Below are 16164 nucleotides of genomic sequence, written 5' to 3'. Positions count from 1 at the left end.
ATGTGATGAAGAAAACTGTGAGTGTACTAGTAGCCAAACGAGATGCAGCTCGGGCGCAGCATGAAGATCATCCAGCGGATCTCAGAAGCCAGCAGCGGAGAAGCAGTGTGGCTTCCACGGAGGCCCCACCGGCTGGTGCAGATGCACCGACGATCGAAATTACTGCACCGGAGCCTCTGGTGGTCGAAATTACTGCACCGGAGCCTCTGGTGGTCGAAATTACTGCACCGGAGCCTCCTCGCTACCCCGTGGACGATATAAAGGAGATGAAAGAATGTCATCCGTATTATCCTATCGGGAACATGTCCATGAAGGTAGCCATCGGCAGTGCTTTACCATGTTTACCTGGAGCACTCCACCACAACACCCCCATTCAAGATGGCTATGCTCGTGTCACGGTGGAGGACATAGTCCAAGGGTTTGAGGACCTGGAGATTGACATTGCTACACCTGAAGGGGAGAAAAGACTTGGAGATGTCAAGCGCCATTTCATTCTATGGCAAAAGAAGTTTATCAAGTTTCCAGGCGAGGCGCCAAGGACAACAAGTCCACCCCCCTACGGTGGTGGTGGTTCACCTACACCTCCGTCACGTCAGCCGACGCCCCCAGTCCACAACGTCCGGTGGGTGATCAGACGCCGCCCCCCAGTCCTCGTCCGGCGGGTGATCAGACGCCGCCCCCCAATCCACCTCCGGCAAAGAAGCAGAAGCAGTCCTGGATTATTAACCCGGACCCTTATGTACCTAAGACCACAAAGGTACCGGAGCCATCATTGAAGCCTCTCCCCACAAGGCCTTGGGAACGTAGTGCCGAGGAAACTGCCGCGGCCGCGGCTGCTGATCATGAGAAATGGAAGGCGGACTGCAAGAAGTAAAGAGAGCCCGAGCCCAAGCCAGTATTTTCTGATGAGCAAAAGAAGTGGGCTAAGTCATTTTTGAGCACACCGTCCCAAGCCGCGAAGAATCTGCCTGACGACTATGCACGTGAACTTCGTAGGCAGGCACTCATGTTGAAGGAGAAGAAAGAGCGGGCGGAGAACCAGGAGAACAAAGCCTTGGAGGAGGCCGAGAAAACGGAATTAGAAAGTAAAAAAGCGGGAAACGAGTTGCCCAGTTCGGGGAACAAAGTAAACAATCGATTGCCCCGCTTATAGTGAAAGCCGCCGGTCCGGATGACCCCGATATCATAGCAGCTGCGGCAGCACATGGATTGACTGTAACGAGTGCCAGAGAACAAGCGGCCAACTTAGGTATTACTCTTCGTGAACTGTTAGGCCTTGATGAGGCGCCAGTGAAGGAGGTAGTAATTACATATGTGAAGAATGGGCCTCTCGTCGAGCCTGCGCAGGAACAGGATCTACCTCCACAAATGAAAGGTCTGCTGAAATGGTACAAGGGTTACATAAAAAATAAAAACGCCAAAGAATATATTTATGCGGAAGTTAGATATGAGCATCACTTCAAACATTACTATGTACAAATTCATCTGAGTGAATTGTTCCAGCTTTTCAATCTGCGCGAGCTCGACAAATCTATCATCAGTTGCTACGTTCTGTAAGTGATTTATTTCTACCCCATCTCGTTCATATTGCCTGCACTATATATATATGTCCTAACTATATTGTTGTGTCCGCTATTATACATGCAGAATGAAGATTAAGGAATGCAGAGTAAGGAACATCCATGATGTTGGGTTCATTGACCCACACATCGTTAATGGATATGTGTTGGAGCATCACCCCGCCGACATGGAGGCAGACCTGTGGCAGTTTCTTACAAAGCAGGAACTCAAAAGTGATATTCTATTTCCTTACCATTTTGCGTGAGTGTTTCTGTCTTGAGCACATTCTCTTTTGTTTACTCCATGCATGGTATGTGGCCGGCTAATCGATGAGTTATGCATGACGTACTGTGCATGTATCGTGTCCGCAGGTTCCACTGGATTCTGCTAGTAATTAAAGTTGACACCTCAGAATGTCTCGTCCACGACTCTCTGAATAAGGATCCAAAGCTTTGGGTCGACATGAGAAGAATGCTGCAGAAGTAATTATTTTCATTCATTTGCGCTCTATATCGATCGGCCTATTTCGTTCATTTCCTAATATCAAGTAACTAATAACTCTCTTGTTCATTTAATTTTCTTTGCCTCGTAGGGTTTGGAGACGGTTCGTAGATACAAAGGTCGGTGAATTCAAAAAAGAGCTAGAATTCAAAAGGGCAAAGGCTAAGAATGGTGAGGATATTCAGCCAGCGGGGACCAATCTATGTGCATACTATGTCTGTGAGATGATCCGGAGATACACCTCTGAGCGGGTTCCGAGTGATACCAATGCTCAGAGGAATAACCTCCGGATGATGCTTAGTCCAGAAGCTCGCTTCCGACCACTTCAAGAGGAACTAGCTGGATGGTTCAGGAGGGAAGTCCTCCATCCTAAAGGAGAACACCATTACGAGGACGTAGAACTTTATATGCATTAAATTATGTATGGAAACTTGTTCAAAATTGTATATGGTCATCCGATGATATTGAATATATATTGTATATTCCTCTTGAATTCTTTTTGGTTTTAATTTCAAATTTGTTTGAAATTGTACATTCATATGCATGTATGTAGTACCGTAGAATATGTGGAACTCCTTCAAAATTAAAATAAAGCACAAAAGAAATAAAACAATACAAATTAAACAGAAAACAGGTTTAAGGGGGGGGGGGGGCTAAAACCCTAAACCTGCGGTGGCCTTTAGTCGCGGTTGGCCAGAAGAACCGCGACTAAAGGTCCTCCGCCCCGACGGCCACCTGGCGCCCACGTGGACGGGCCTTTAGTCGCGGTTCTTAAGCAACCGCGACTAAAGGGTGGGGCCTTTAGTCGCGCCCGTTCGGTCGCGGTTGCGCAACCGCGACTAATGGCAGTTGCGAACCGCGACCAAAGGCCCTTTTTCCACCAGTGGTCCTCTTCGTATTTTGTGTCAAAATTTGACTATAGATTTAACTGGTAAAAATGGTCATACATGTCATTAAAAATTATATCGTTGGATTCGTATTTGAACGTAGTTTCCAATGATAATACTTATTTGTGACATGCTTCAACATTTTGAATTAAATCCATGGTCAAAATTTTGCATGAAATACCAAGGGAGTCCATAAACCAGAACAAAGGTAGTAGTGTAGAGACATGCATTAAATTAAGTAGATAGTCGCTTCATTCTAAAATACTCCTTCCGTGAAGAGATGTGTTTAGATCACTACTTTAGTGATCTAAACGCTTTTATATTAGTTTACAGAGGAAGTACTAACTAAAACCACGGTAAGCATTTTAAAATGGAGGGAGTAATAGATTCCCAAAGGGTCGTTTACAAAAGAATGTTCTTAATAAGAGAGTTAAGAAGAGAGTGTTTTTTAAGGCAATGGTTAAAAAGAGAGGTTGCCGGAATGGGCAAGGAAGGCAGGTGCTGACATAGAAAAACGAGGCCTACAAATCGTGGGGATTTATGAAAGACATTACCGACCCTATGTGACACTCGCGAGTGCACCTATGTCTCAGGCAGCCGTCAAAATTGGGCCAACCCAGCGCGGACCAGAGGCCTTCAATTTTTTTCTTCTATTTTTAATTTTTAATTATTTTTTGATCTATTTTTTCTCTTATATTGCCAAATATTTTCATATCTATAATAAAAAAACACATTATAGCGAAAATTTCAAAAATGTTAATCATGCACTAGAGAAGCGTTAAGCATGTATATAAAAATGTTTATAAAGTATATGGAAATCGTATGATGTGTATGAAAAAATAGACGTCAAAACACATACATGAAAACTAGTATCTATTTTGTGTACATTTTCTGTTCATTTTTGTCAAATATGTATATATTTTGTCTATATAAAAAATGTTCATGATGTATACATCTGTATACAAAAATTGTTCTTTATGTATAAAACAAATCTCTATATACTATTTTTTTTCGAACACACATATAATGTTCCTGATATATACAAAATGTATAGTATTCTCATAAAGTAATAATGTATTATTGGAAAATGTTAGGCGTCTATATAGAAAATGTTCATGATGTATACAAAAAAATGGACAACGTTTATGAAGAAACATAGACATAAAGAAAAAAAAGTTTTCAAAAAATGTAACTCATGGATTTTGAAAAGGTTGACATGTATAAAAAATATTCCTGGTATGGACAAAAAATGTTGAATGTGTAACTAAAAATGTGGACATAGAAAAAGAAAAAACATGTCAAAACCAATAAAAAATAAAAAGAACATGAAACAATAGAAACCATGAAGGAAATGAAGAAAACTGAGGAAAAGACAATGAAAAGTCGACATCCAAAGAAAAAAAAAGCAAAACACAAGTGTAAACCGAGAAAGAAACAAAGAAAAATGAAGATGAAAAAGAAAGAAAAGAAAAAACACAAGTAAATACCATGAAAGAAACAAAGAAAACCAATTAAAATAAAGAAAACAGAAAAGCAGTGAAGAACAAATTAAACCAAAAGAAAAAAAGACCAAACTAGTAAGTGGAACCATGCAAGCAGGTGACCTGAGCTAACGGCCTGGCCCTATATCCGCGCGCCTTCAGGCAAGAGAGATGCTATTCTCGCTTTAAGCGAGATATAGCATTCGCGGAAGCTCATCGTGTTGTCGTCGTTTCGCACAGAGCCGGCCAAACAAGCGAACAAACTACGCTGGCCCATTTTGTGAGGTTTCTGTTTTCTTGGTTTCCCAAATTTTAGAAACTTTCCAGAAGGTTTCGGATTTTAAGAACATGGTTCTGTTTTTTTTCTTGATGTTACTTTTACGATTTTTTTAGTTAAAATATTTTTGTTTCAATATATTTTGGGATCTTCCAAAAACTATTAAAGTTTTCAAGTTAGTTATTTCAAAAAAAGAAAAAAAAAATTTGTCAGAAAAAATATTGAAAATCAAAGATTTCTCATGTTTCAAAAAATGTTCATGGTTTTCAAAAAATGTTTGGACTTCCAAAAGTTGTTCATGTTTTTCAGAATTCTTCACAAGGTCAAAAAATGTTATCATCTTCAAAATTTATTGGGTATTTTCAATATAAATCAATTTTTTTAGAATTTAAAAAATTGAACAAATGTTCAAAAAAAATTAAAAAAAGGAATTTCATAAAATTGTTCAGAATTTGAAAAAAAAATCTTCCATTTTTATATTTTTTTTACATGTTCAAAAAGTGTTTGGGAATTTATGAAAATTTCAAAATAAATAGAATACCGAGAATAAGATCGATGATTTCAGGTTCCCTGCATGGAACCAGGGTGCTACAGTATTGCAGTACTCCGATCGCTATAGCAGCTTAACCGCTACACAGTAGCCATCTCAAAACAGTGCGGCTCAACCCTCATGGCTCCACTTGGGCCAGCCCATTCAGGCAGAGCCCCTTTCTGTGTGCTCGTCTATTTGACGCAAAGCGAGGGACACAAGAGCTTTCGTACGTTACGACACATCACCAATCACCCCCGGACACGGTCAATTGATTGATCCGGACATGAGAAGACATTGCGTCGAGCGGCCCAAAGGGCATGGGAGCCAACCAAGGAGAGAAATTTTCCGCTACCTCGCCTTCGAACATGCAAATGCGTGGAGTGACTGGAGGGAACGGAGTCGAAAGCGTTAGCAATAGTTTCGGCCGACTCCGACAATGTTGAAAATATTTCAGTAGGTAATTACCGGAGACCTACATGGGCAGCTCAGCCTTGATGATCACGGGCATCACATATGTAGCGACGCTCAAGGCAATAGCTTCCTAGGAGGGTTTATCCCTTGCTCAGGAATTGATGATTTAGAACGCCATCATTGCCTCGGACTACAAGCAGGTGATCAGTGATATCGCAAGAGCTAGTCAAGGTGCATATGATGCTATTATTAGTGAATTTAGACAAAGATGTTGCTCTTTAAATTGTACTTTTATTTTCGATGGCAGAGCTTCTAATGACGATGCTGGTAGGTTAGCCAAGTTTTCCCTTCTCTGGATCAGGGTCGACACGTATGGTTGGTCAAATTCCATGATCCTTTTTGTTTCCCATTCTCTGGATCAGGGTCAACATCGTCTGGTTGGTCCTTGTCGAATCCCATCTATTTGTCCATGGAAACCAGGAGACGTTTTCGTTGGTGTCTACCGTGTAGCAATTTATTGAGCACACGTACGTAAGCACGTTGGCGTACTCTCGTATGTATCCAATGCTAGCTTGTATAATAAGTACCTTCATCAAAACAATGTTTCTGGGAGGAAGCCAGATTACTGTTTGATATACATGTTCCTCGACTCCATCCTACTACATGGAAGAAAGACATTCTATGTGATCGACAATTCTCGGACAAGGACCGAGCAATCATCATTACAGTGATGTGAGCCATTTGGATGTCCTGCAACAGATGAACACATGAGAAGGAACGAATTGATCCGGTCACTTCAATTAGAAGAATGGGGGAGGATCTAGCGCTTTTGGATTTGCCCCGTGAGCAAGCACTACAGTTGCCCATGTTTGGTTGGCAGCCTCCAGACGTTGCTGTTCACTTTGATGATGGCAATGCAGGCGTTGGTGTTGTTGCTCGTTCTTTATCGGGTTTCAAGGGTGCGTGGTGTAAGCCTTTTGCGGGTGTCACGAATCTACTCATTGCTGAAATTCTCTCTCTGAAGGAAGGCGTCATTTTTGCCACACTCCGAGGCTACACGCATGTGATCATGAAAACCGACTGTCTAGAGGCACTTAACCTCCGGAATTCTCACACTGATCGTTCGGTGGCTGCACCATTCTAGCAGTAATTGGAGAGCAAGCTCTTAGTTCTACTTCTTTTGTATTGAACATCTAATAAGATCAGCAAATGTTCCTGCACATCTTTGTGCTAAGCGTGCCTATACGCTTAACATGACCGATAGCTGGTTAGACTCTACCCCTAGCTTCCTGATCAGCAGCCTCTTCGCTGACTGCTCGGCGAATGCATTCATTGAATAAAGCTCTCTGATGTTACCCACACAAAAAACAATGTTTTTTTATTTTAAAAAACTTGCTTGTAGACATCCTACTCCATCGTCCACTGACTTTCTGCACCTGTCACTCCATGTAGATCACCTAGCATGCAGCTCTTCCCATGCATGATTGACAAGAAGATCAGCAGCAGATCATTGTTCTTGGAGAGCATGCATACGCGATCCCCAAATTAAATCCCCTGTTGCTGACAGGCACAGGTACCAGTTAATCAATAATTCCAGGCTCATGTGCCCTTACTTTACACAGCAAAACACACGTCAATCCGATCGCCTTGATCTGCTCTGCCAGTGGACAACCAGTTCATGGCCTGATTCCAAAATGATGGGGGCGTCATCTTGATTCTTCTATAGCCGACGTGATTTAATCTGTCCCGGCCGTACGGCGGTACATAGGGTCAACTCGTTCCGATCTGAAATTAAGTTGACGTGATTTTGACCTCCGGCCAACCAGCTAACCAGGTTGACTTTGTCAACCAGAAGTTACTCCCAAATTAAGCCAGGAAGGTTGACCGTGTAACCCTTAAACAATTCAGCATGCAGCACAGCCCAAAAGTTGCTGATTAATCAAGTACCACATGAACAAGAAACAGACGGCTTAATTTTGACTCGCTGTTTCTTCTGCTTAAATTTGACCCGCTGTTTCTTCTGCGGCTAATCACCGTACGTACGCGTCCAGATTTAATCTTAAACTTTTGATAATCATGTCATCGATTTCCTGGATGTAGGCAACATCAACCATATGCACGGCCGATAAAATGTAAAGGAAGCTTCCCTCGTGGAGTCGTGGTGAGAAAATTAGCATTATTCGATCCACGTAAATTAAGCTCCTTCGTGCATGACAGCACCATGCTAGCTAAGCTAGTACAAGTACATCTTAACCATGGATGTGATGTGCTCAACAAAGATGCAATTCTTTTTGGCCACGCGATCTCTGGTTGATGGCCCAAATCTGACACAATTGTAAGTTTATCAGCACTTCAACTTCGCTGATTTAGCGAGTAATGTGGTGGCTTGGATTATTGGAGATCCTAGCTTAGCTTCTAGGGTTGCACAGCAGGGCCACAGAAATGGATCTGATGGCGCAAGCAGCAGCTAAAGAATGGCTGCATGGATGCGCTCTCCGTTTATTTTGGAGGAGCACGCAGATACACCAAGATCCATACTCACTTCACAATTAGATGTCGTGGCCTTAGTTTAGTTTGTCTGCTACCGAGACTGGGACAGCTTAATGCGGTATTAGGTGCTAATTTTGTTAGTTAATGGGGATACTGAGTACAGTCGATCTCATTCTCATCATGGGCCAACCTGCAGTTTTGCATTACAAATGCACAGTCGTTTTTGCATTTTACAAATACACAGTGGTTGTCTTACGACTATATATGTTCCATATTTTCGTTAAGAGATCGTGACAACTTTCAGAAAAATATTGTCGCATATCACCCCTTTTGCGGTCTTGTAGCAGATTCTACCCCCATTTGTTGTTTTCTCCATATGTACAGATGGATGAGCTGAAAAGCCGTCCGGCAGTTGAAAATGTTTTGTGAATTGCATCAGCATAAGCATCATTTGTGAAATAATTACTCCGCCCGCTCCGGTATGAATTTCAAATGCCTTTTGCAGATAGTACGCAGAAATATCACTCGTAGTTGAGAGCAGAGATCAGCACACCAAAAGGTACCAAGCATGCATACAAATACTACTCTCTCCGTCCCAATATTCTTGTCTTAGATTTGTCTAGGTACAGATGAATCTACTTGATACATCTGTATCTAGACAAATCTAAGACAAGAATTTTGGGACAGCAAGTCCGATACGAGTACTCCCGTTATTTTTAAACATAAGTCTTTTTTAGACATTTCAATATGACTACATTCGGATGTAGTATATAGACATGTATTAGAGTGAAGATTCAAGATTCACTCATTTCTCTGTACGTAGTTCCCATTAGAATCTTAAAAAAAAATTATATTTAGAAACAGAGGGAGTATATGTCTCGAGGCTTTGGTCATAAGTGGGAACTCCCCTTTCTCCTTTCGAAGACAAAGCGGTACTAACAGCAACCCAACAAGTACAGAACGGAATTTAATATATTATTACAACTATTCGACGAAGTTGATGCGATCATGATGATATCATTGATCTCTGACATTGACGATCGCATCCGAACGGTACGTACGTAGCCCATCACATGAGATGCATGGGTGGAGTTGTGGTCTCTTCGACCCTGTTCCTTTCTGACTTGCGGTCCCATCGCCATCAATTTTAATCACCTACAGTAGCTAACAAGCAAGCAAGCGAGTGGTTAACTTTGGTTTTATTTGCGGGGGGAAGCGAGTGGTTAATTAGTTGGATTAGCGGTTAGCGTGGCTCTTCAGAATCTTCTGTCAAATCGATGGCTAGAGTAGAACTGTCAGGCAGTGCAGCGAGAGCCGTGGTGAACTTTTGGAACGCGCAGCGCCACTCACCGATCAGCCTAAGCTTAAGTTGCAAGCTTAATCAGCTGCAAGTGCTCGATCGTCTGCGTTCACGTCTAATCTAACGTTAAAAATATTGCTGATCGTCAGATACGTAGACGTGACAATTTAACCGACAGTAATAACACGTCAAAAAAGATTCGTTAACTTCCGTCGAGTCGCAACTTCAAAAGTTAAGAAAAAAAAAACTTCCGTGGAGTCGGAGGTGATTGACGATACGTCGTGATTTGGTGGAGACGATGATGGATTAACGATCACCGTGAGTCCCGTACACGGTTGCCTCGAAAACGATCGATGTTGCACATCAGCAGAGCTACATCTGAGACGTGACTAGCTTGTTTCTTTTCTACTCCTACTACCTGAGATCGGACGAAAATGTAGAGCTAGCAATGTGACGGATCGGGCTACCAATCAATGCGTTCATGTGCGCTCAAATATATGTAGGCATGATTAGCTCAAACTACGGATGCGAAATGAGAAAAGAAACGGGTCGTGCTGCACGCCTGCAGTTTCTTATTGCAGTCAACCGGATGCGGCTATCGCTCTGCTGTTTCAGCTGTCTTCCCCTGCATCCATCACTAGATGTAACTATAGTTTTACCAGCAAGATCTACCCCGTATATTCTCGTGTTGGATCTTGCTAAAATGGTATCCAACCAGCTGACCAGGACGCCACCTCAAGGGTCAAGGAAACACGGTCGCGCGTTTTGCAACTTGCTTACAAGGGTCCAATGTGCAGTGTACTAAGAGCATCTCCAGCCGTTGGCCCCTCAGGAGGCACGTAAAATCATCGCCTGAGGGCGAGCCGGCGCAAAAATTCGGCCTGGAGGCGAGTGGGTTCCCAGCCGCCGACTCCAGGGCCGCCCCTCAGACGCCGTTTATGTTTTTTTTAAAAAAAGAGTATTTGGCAAAGTTTGCCTAAAATTCGGCAGACTGGGCATTTCAATATTTTACATAGCAAAGTTATTAAAAAAAGGCCGCAACTACAACTACGTGCCGAAGAAGTCGCTGAGCGCGGCGAAGTCGCCGACGTCGCCACCATCCTCGCCGTCGTCGTCGTCGGTTTTCTCCTCCTTGACGCAGCCGCCCCTGCTGGACACCTGTCCGGCTTCGCCCTGGCGGACCGGTGGCGGTGGCGGCGCGTCGTCGTCGTCGCCGTCATCGCGGCCCCGGCACCGAGCTTCAAACTGCTCTAGGGCGCGGCGCTGGCGCTCCATCTCCATGTGCACCCAGTCATCGCGCGCCCATTTCAGGGCCGCCGCGTCGTCGAGCTCCCCGGAGCCGGGCTCCGTCTTCACGGCGGGGAGCCCCGGCTCCGTCTTCGGTTTGACGAAGCGCGGAGGAGCCGAGGAGGAGGCGCGCCGGCCGCCCTCATTGATGACGATGCCGACGCCGTGAGTGCGTCGGCCGAGCGGCTTCTGCGTTGCGGGCTCGGCCTTGACGCCGAACACCGCTGGCGAGCCGGAGGAATGGGAAGAGGAGCGGGAGGAGGAGTGAGAGGGGAAGTCGAGGAGGAGCTGAACCTCCTGGGCATCCATTGCCCGGCGCTCCGGCGATGGACCGTGGCGGCCGCCGCGGCAAGGTATGCCAGCGGCGGGTCATTGCCGCCCTCGAGGTGCTCCAGCACGTCCTGGAGCGTGCGGACGGGAGCGCCCCAAACGCCCCTCGCTGTTCTTGACGCCGCCCATCACCTGCGCCCCGTTGATGGACGCCAGCCTCTGCTCCTGGCGGTGCTGGAAGTACACCGCCCATGATGCGTGGTTGTCGGCGACATACTGGGGGAGGGCGCGCTGCTCCTCTGTCAGGGAGGCTCGCACGCGGTCGACCTCGACGGCGAAGAAGGCGGGACGCGCCTCGACGTCGGGCACCGGGGGAATGGGGACACCTCCGTTGTTGAGCCTCCACCCCGTCGGCACGACGCGCATGTACGGTGGCGCCGGGATGTTCGCCTCGAAGAGCAGTCAGGCCTCCCACTCGTGGAGCAAGCGGCGGTCGAAGCCGTTGGCCGCCGCCGCGTAGCCGGGGAATCGTGCGGCCATCGGGCTTGGGAGAGAGGGAGAGGGGAGGGAAGAAGCGTCGGCGGGCGGCTGCGCACGGGGAAATAGGCGGAGCTCGGCTTCGGTCGGCGGGGCGGCTGTGGGCTGGTGTGGCCAGAGGCGAGGGAGGCCACCGGTTTATAAGGCCCCGCATCGTGTGTACACGTGGCGGGAGGGGAGGCATCGCCGCGCCGCCCGTGACGCGCCGCCCATGATGAGGAATCAATAGCAAGGCTGACCGGCGGCAACCTTGCCATTGACTCCACGCGAGAAACCGAGACGTTCCGACGACGACGAGGCGCGCGTCGCTGGCTCGGCGGGCCCGCGGCTCTTTCGCGCCAAAACCGCTCGCCCCGGCGCCCCCGGGCGCCCCCAGCGTGCCGGGTTCGGCCTGGGTCCGCCGACGCTGATTTCGGTCCAAGCCGGCGAAAAACGGGCTTCTGGAGATTGTGCCGTTTTTTCGGCGCCGGCGCAAAAAAATCACCTGGGGGTCGTGTTGGGGGCGCGGTTGGAGATGCTCTAACTGGAAGACTATTAAAATCAGATGCAGCTCTATAAACGATGATTACTCTCATATTTTGATCATGACTTGGAGCAGAAAAAGGTGATTCTTGACCTGATATAAGATCCAACAAACGGAGAAAATGAGGGGGTGTTTGGTTCAGAGACTTTTTAGTCTCAGAGACTAGAAAAAGTCCCTAAAAAATCTCTAGGAACCAAATGGGAGAGACTTTTTTTACAGGGACTAAAAAAAAACTCTACAGAAGAGTCTTTTTTGATTAGTCCCTGAGACTAGAAAAAGTCCTAAAACTTCTGAACCAAGGACCCCTGAATCACACGGGGTGAACGGCCACAGCCTGGCATCATTTGACCAGCCACGGCCACAGCAGATATAATACTTGCACTTGTAGATGGCACTGCCGCTAGCTATAGCGGGCAGCAGTGACGTTGGTCTGACCACACGCTCCCGCCGTCGCCATGAACGCACAGATGATATGAGGGTCAAACGGCAATGAATGAATTACAGAAAAGAATTAGTACCACCAGATTAACACGGATTGATAGAGCCGCTACGTGTGTGTGCACTGCACACGCGGCCCATGAGGACGAAGACGGTGCCAAATGCCATGCCCATGCACCCAAGCCGGCGTCCGCGTGGCGCGGCCACACGTACGTCCGTCCGCGGCTCCGGCTCCTATATAACGACGTACGTGCCGCTCGATCTCCTTCCACTCCCGTCTGTCCATCCATCCATACCTGCAACTGAAATTCTCACACATCAGCATCCGCAACGCCCGTTAGCCATGACCGCTCTCGATTTCATGCCCGCCGAGAAGGCCCCTCAAGCCGGCAGCATCGCACTCGGCGTCACAACCAACAATGCCGCCGCCGCTACCGCCGTGCCGGTGCAGCCGCAGCAGCACATGAGGCTGGAGGGGAAGGTGGCCATCGTCACCGGCGGGGCGCGCGGGATCGGGGAGGCGATCGTGCGCGCGTTCGTCCGGCACGGGGCGCGGGTGGTGGTCGCCGACATCGATGACGCGGCCGGGGAGGCGCTGGAGGCCGCGCTGGGCGGCGCCTGCTGCAGCTACGTGCACTGCGACGTGTCGGTGGAGGCCGACGTGGAGCGCGCCGTCGGGTGCTGCGTGGCGCGGCACGGGCGGCTGGACGTCCTCTGCAATAACGCCGGCGTGCTGGGCCGGCAGGCGGCCCCGGCGAGCAACGGCGCGAAGAGCGGCGGCATCGCGTCCCTAGACGCCGCCGAGTTCGACCGCGTGCTGCGCGTGAACACGCTGGGCGCGGCCCTCGGCATGAAGCACGCGGCGCGGGCCATGCTGCAGCGTCGCGGCGGCGGCGGCGGCGGCGGGAGCATCCTGTCGGTGGCGAGCGTGGCCGGCGTGCTCGGCGGGATGGGCCCGCACGCGTACACGGCCTCGAAGCACGCCCTGGTGGGGCTGACCAAGAACGCGGCCTGCGAGCTCGGGGAGCACGGCATCCGCGTGAACTGCGTGTCCCCCTTCGGCGTGGCGACGCCAATGCTGGTCAACGCGTGGCGTCACGGCGAGGTCGACCAAGGGGGCGCGCCGGCGCCGGTGAGCACGGAGGAGGTGGAGAAGGCGGAGGAGATGGTGCGCGGCATGGCGACGCTAAAGGGCCCGACGCTGAGAGCCGGGGACATCGCGGAGGCGGCGCTGTTCCTGGCCAGCGACGAGTCGAGGTACATCTCCGGCCACAACCTCGTCGTCGACGGCGGCGTCACCACCTCCAGGAACGTCATCGGGCTGTGATTACAAAGTCAAACCGATTGAGATGCAGTTGGAGGGGAGTACGTGCTCGAGTGTCACCATCAACTACAGCTCGAGCGAGTGGGCCAAGCCGCATGCATGTACTGTACTTAATTTAAATTAATTAGGTTGGCAGTAGTGGTAAGTAGGAGTAATTAGCTGCTCTTTGTTCGATATGTTTGACCTGATTAAGTAGTAGTACTAGTATATTTAATTATTGTGCCGGATCGAGGCAGCCACACCCACTGACCAGACAGAGTTCAGTTCAGTCGCTGCACAGTATGTTCCAGCGTGTGTTTGTGATCTCACTTCCTGCTGGATTGGTCTAAAGAATTATACTAATATTCTTGATTCTTCCTTTGTAAACAAATATAAAAGCGTTGAACTCTCTCTGCCTAAAGTAGTGATCTAAATGCTCTTATATTTCTATATGGAAGGAGTACACATTTTATTCCCCCTGCCAGTGATGTCGTTCATCTGAAATTCTGAATTGGCAAAAAGGAAAACTCAAATGTAGAGAGAATAGCAGTACCACCGCTGTGGTAGAGAGAATGTTTTGCTTCTTGTGAATAAGACTAATGGCAGATTGACCGGCCAATTATAGTACCATCGTCATGTGGCTTCACCAAAACTTTTGCTGCTCAAGCGTAACCTGTAATTATAAAATAATAATCGTTTTCTTCATGTAGTACAAAAATAAGACTCAGCATTACATTAAAATGTTTTAACCGAAAGTACAAGGCATCTTAAAAAAAATTACTGCCATGCTTGTAGGGAGCCAAGCAAACTCAATCTCACGAACCGAAGGCATGGCGTGTCGCTGGTTGACAATGAGTTCGGGATCATACTTTTCTGAACTCTTGAAGTATAAACACTGAAAATGGAGAGAAAACCATGTCTCGACGGCAGAACGGAGTGTGACTTTGCAGAGGGTTAGAACGGACGGACGGAAGACAGAAAAACTCAAACCTTGTTGTGTCTGGCATTAGCGGACATTAGAGGACTGACCAGCAACGATGACTTTGACAGTACACTACTACAAAGTACAAGAATCAACAAGTTGTGGTGACAGACAGACATGATTGCTTGCTGGAGTACTTTGTGTCTTCCCGCTTCGTGCTCATGATTTCTAGCATGTAGAGATGCCAACAGCACAAGCCACAGAGATGTGGCGCCCGGGTTAAGGATGGCGCGCCGGTTGGGTCCAGACAGCACCGAAGGGTACGGGAGCAGAACACTTTTTGATATGTTGTTCATAATAGTATTAATAACTATCAATGTAATGATACCGAGTATCGATATGTTTGTGTATGTCCTGCTGAATTTTTATTTACACAACGGTGTTGATTTGTTGTTTTATACCGGATGTGATATGGTCGCCTTCAACACATGTGATAACATGGTAAATCCTAGAATTCGAACAGAGAAGAGATTTTTACGCCGTAATATCTTGCAGCACATTCGGGGTTTTCCATTGCTTTATATTGACTGGCACTGGCACCTAACAAGCACGAGTTCAATCCCGACAAAACACCATCTGGATTACAACTCCTCGATTCACAAATGACCTCTATCTCGGAAGGTCTCGTATGACCTGGTAGCATGTTATAGAACGGTGATCACCTTGCAAACACAAACACCAAATCTAAACTGACATGGCATGGTTAAACCAATACACACCCACCAAAGCATATATATTTTGATAAATGGTGAATTTTATTTACTCAAAGTGAAGCCTCAAGTGGATACAAACATAATGAGCACACATCCGGTCTCTGCATAGTTAGGATGCACACAACTACCACAAACACACGCACACAAAGAAAATTCGCCAGCGAATAGCAAAGTCATATAAGATCAAAGCTATGCCTAAGCGAGGAAAAGGAAAAACCCTGAAGCAATCAAATCCGCGATCGACATACTATAGAAATTACCATATGCACACCAACTATATTTCATGACACCACAATGACAACCAGGATCTTCAACAGCAACACCTTCATGAAGGAAGTGACACTTGTGCGCCATCGTCACCGGATGCAACCACCAAGGCCAGAGTCAAGGTTTTCACCCTAAAAAACCAGTCTGAACATATCCGAGCAATGCCTTCAACAAGATAATGATGCAAAACATCGTCATTGCCAAGTATAACTAACTCAGATCAGACCTAGATTTTCACTCCCGGAGCTCGAGACCACGTACTCAAGAAGTATCACCATTAGAGTTAATCATGTGTTATCACCACCACTTTTCCACAATCCTAACAGCTGCTAGTGCTGGGCTAGAAACCAGTCTCTGCCATTGCACAACCATACCCTCTATGTCAAGTCGTCGTCCATAGATTGC

The 16164-nt window shown here is 47.2% G+C and overlaps 1 protein-coding gene across 1 annotated transcript; it reads left to right on the top strand.

The window, feature by feature from the left end:
• The first annotated feature begins 12837 nt into the window (after positions 1-12837).
• LOC119360540 (sex determination protein tasselseed-2-like) lies at positions 12838-14081 on the top strand. The gene has a single exon (XM_037626135.1). The coding sequence runs from the start codon at positions 12838-12840 to the stop codon at positions 13819-13821; it is 984 nt and encodes a 327-aa protein (XP_037482032.1). The 3' UTR covers positions 13822-14081.
• Positions 14082-16164: the final 2083 nt, after the last annotated feature.

Source organism: Triticum dicoccoides, chromosome 2B, assembly GCF_002162155.2.
Source record: "Triticum dicoccoides isolate Atlit2015 ecotype Zavitan chromosome 2B, WEW_v2.0, whole genome shotgun sequence".
Lineage (NCBI taxonomy): Eukaryota > Viridiplantae > Streptophyta > Magnoliopsida > Poales > Poaceae > Triticum > Triticum dicoccoides.
The sequence above is the reverse complement of the archived record's forward strand: the minus strand, read 5'-3'. Positions and strand labels throughout refer to the sequence as shown.

Bases quoted from the DNA above. Each gene is read 5' to 3' on its own strand.
- LOC119360540 (XM_037626135.1), top strand. From the start codon at position 12,838: ATGACCGCTCTCGATTTCATGCCCGCCGAGAAGGCCCCTCAAGCCGGC.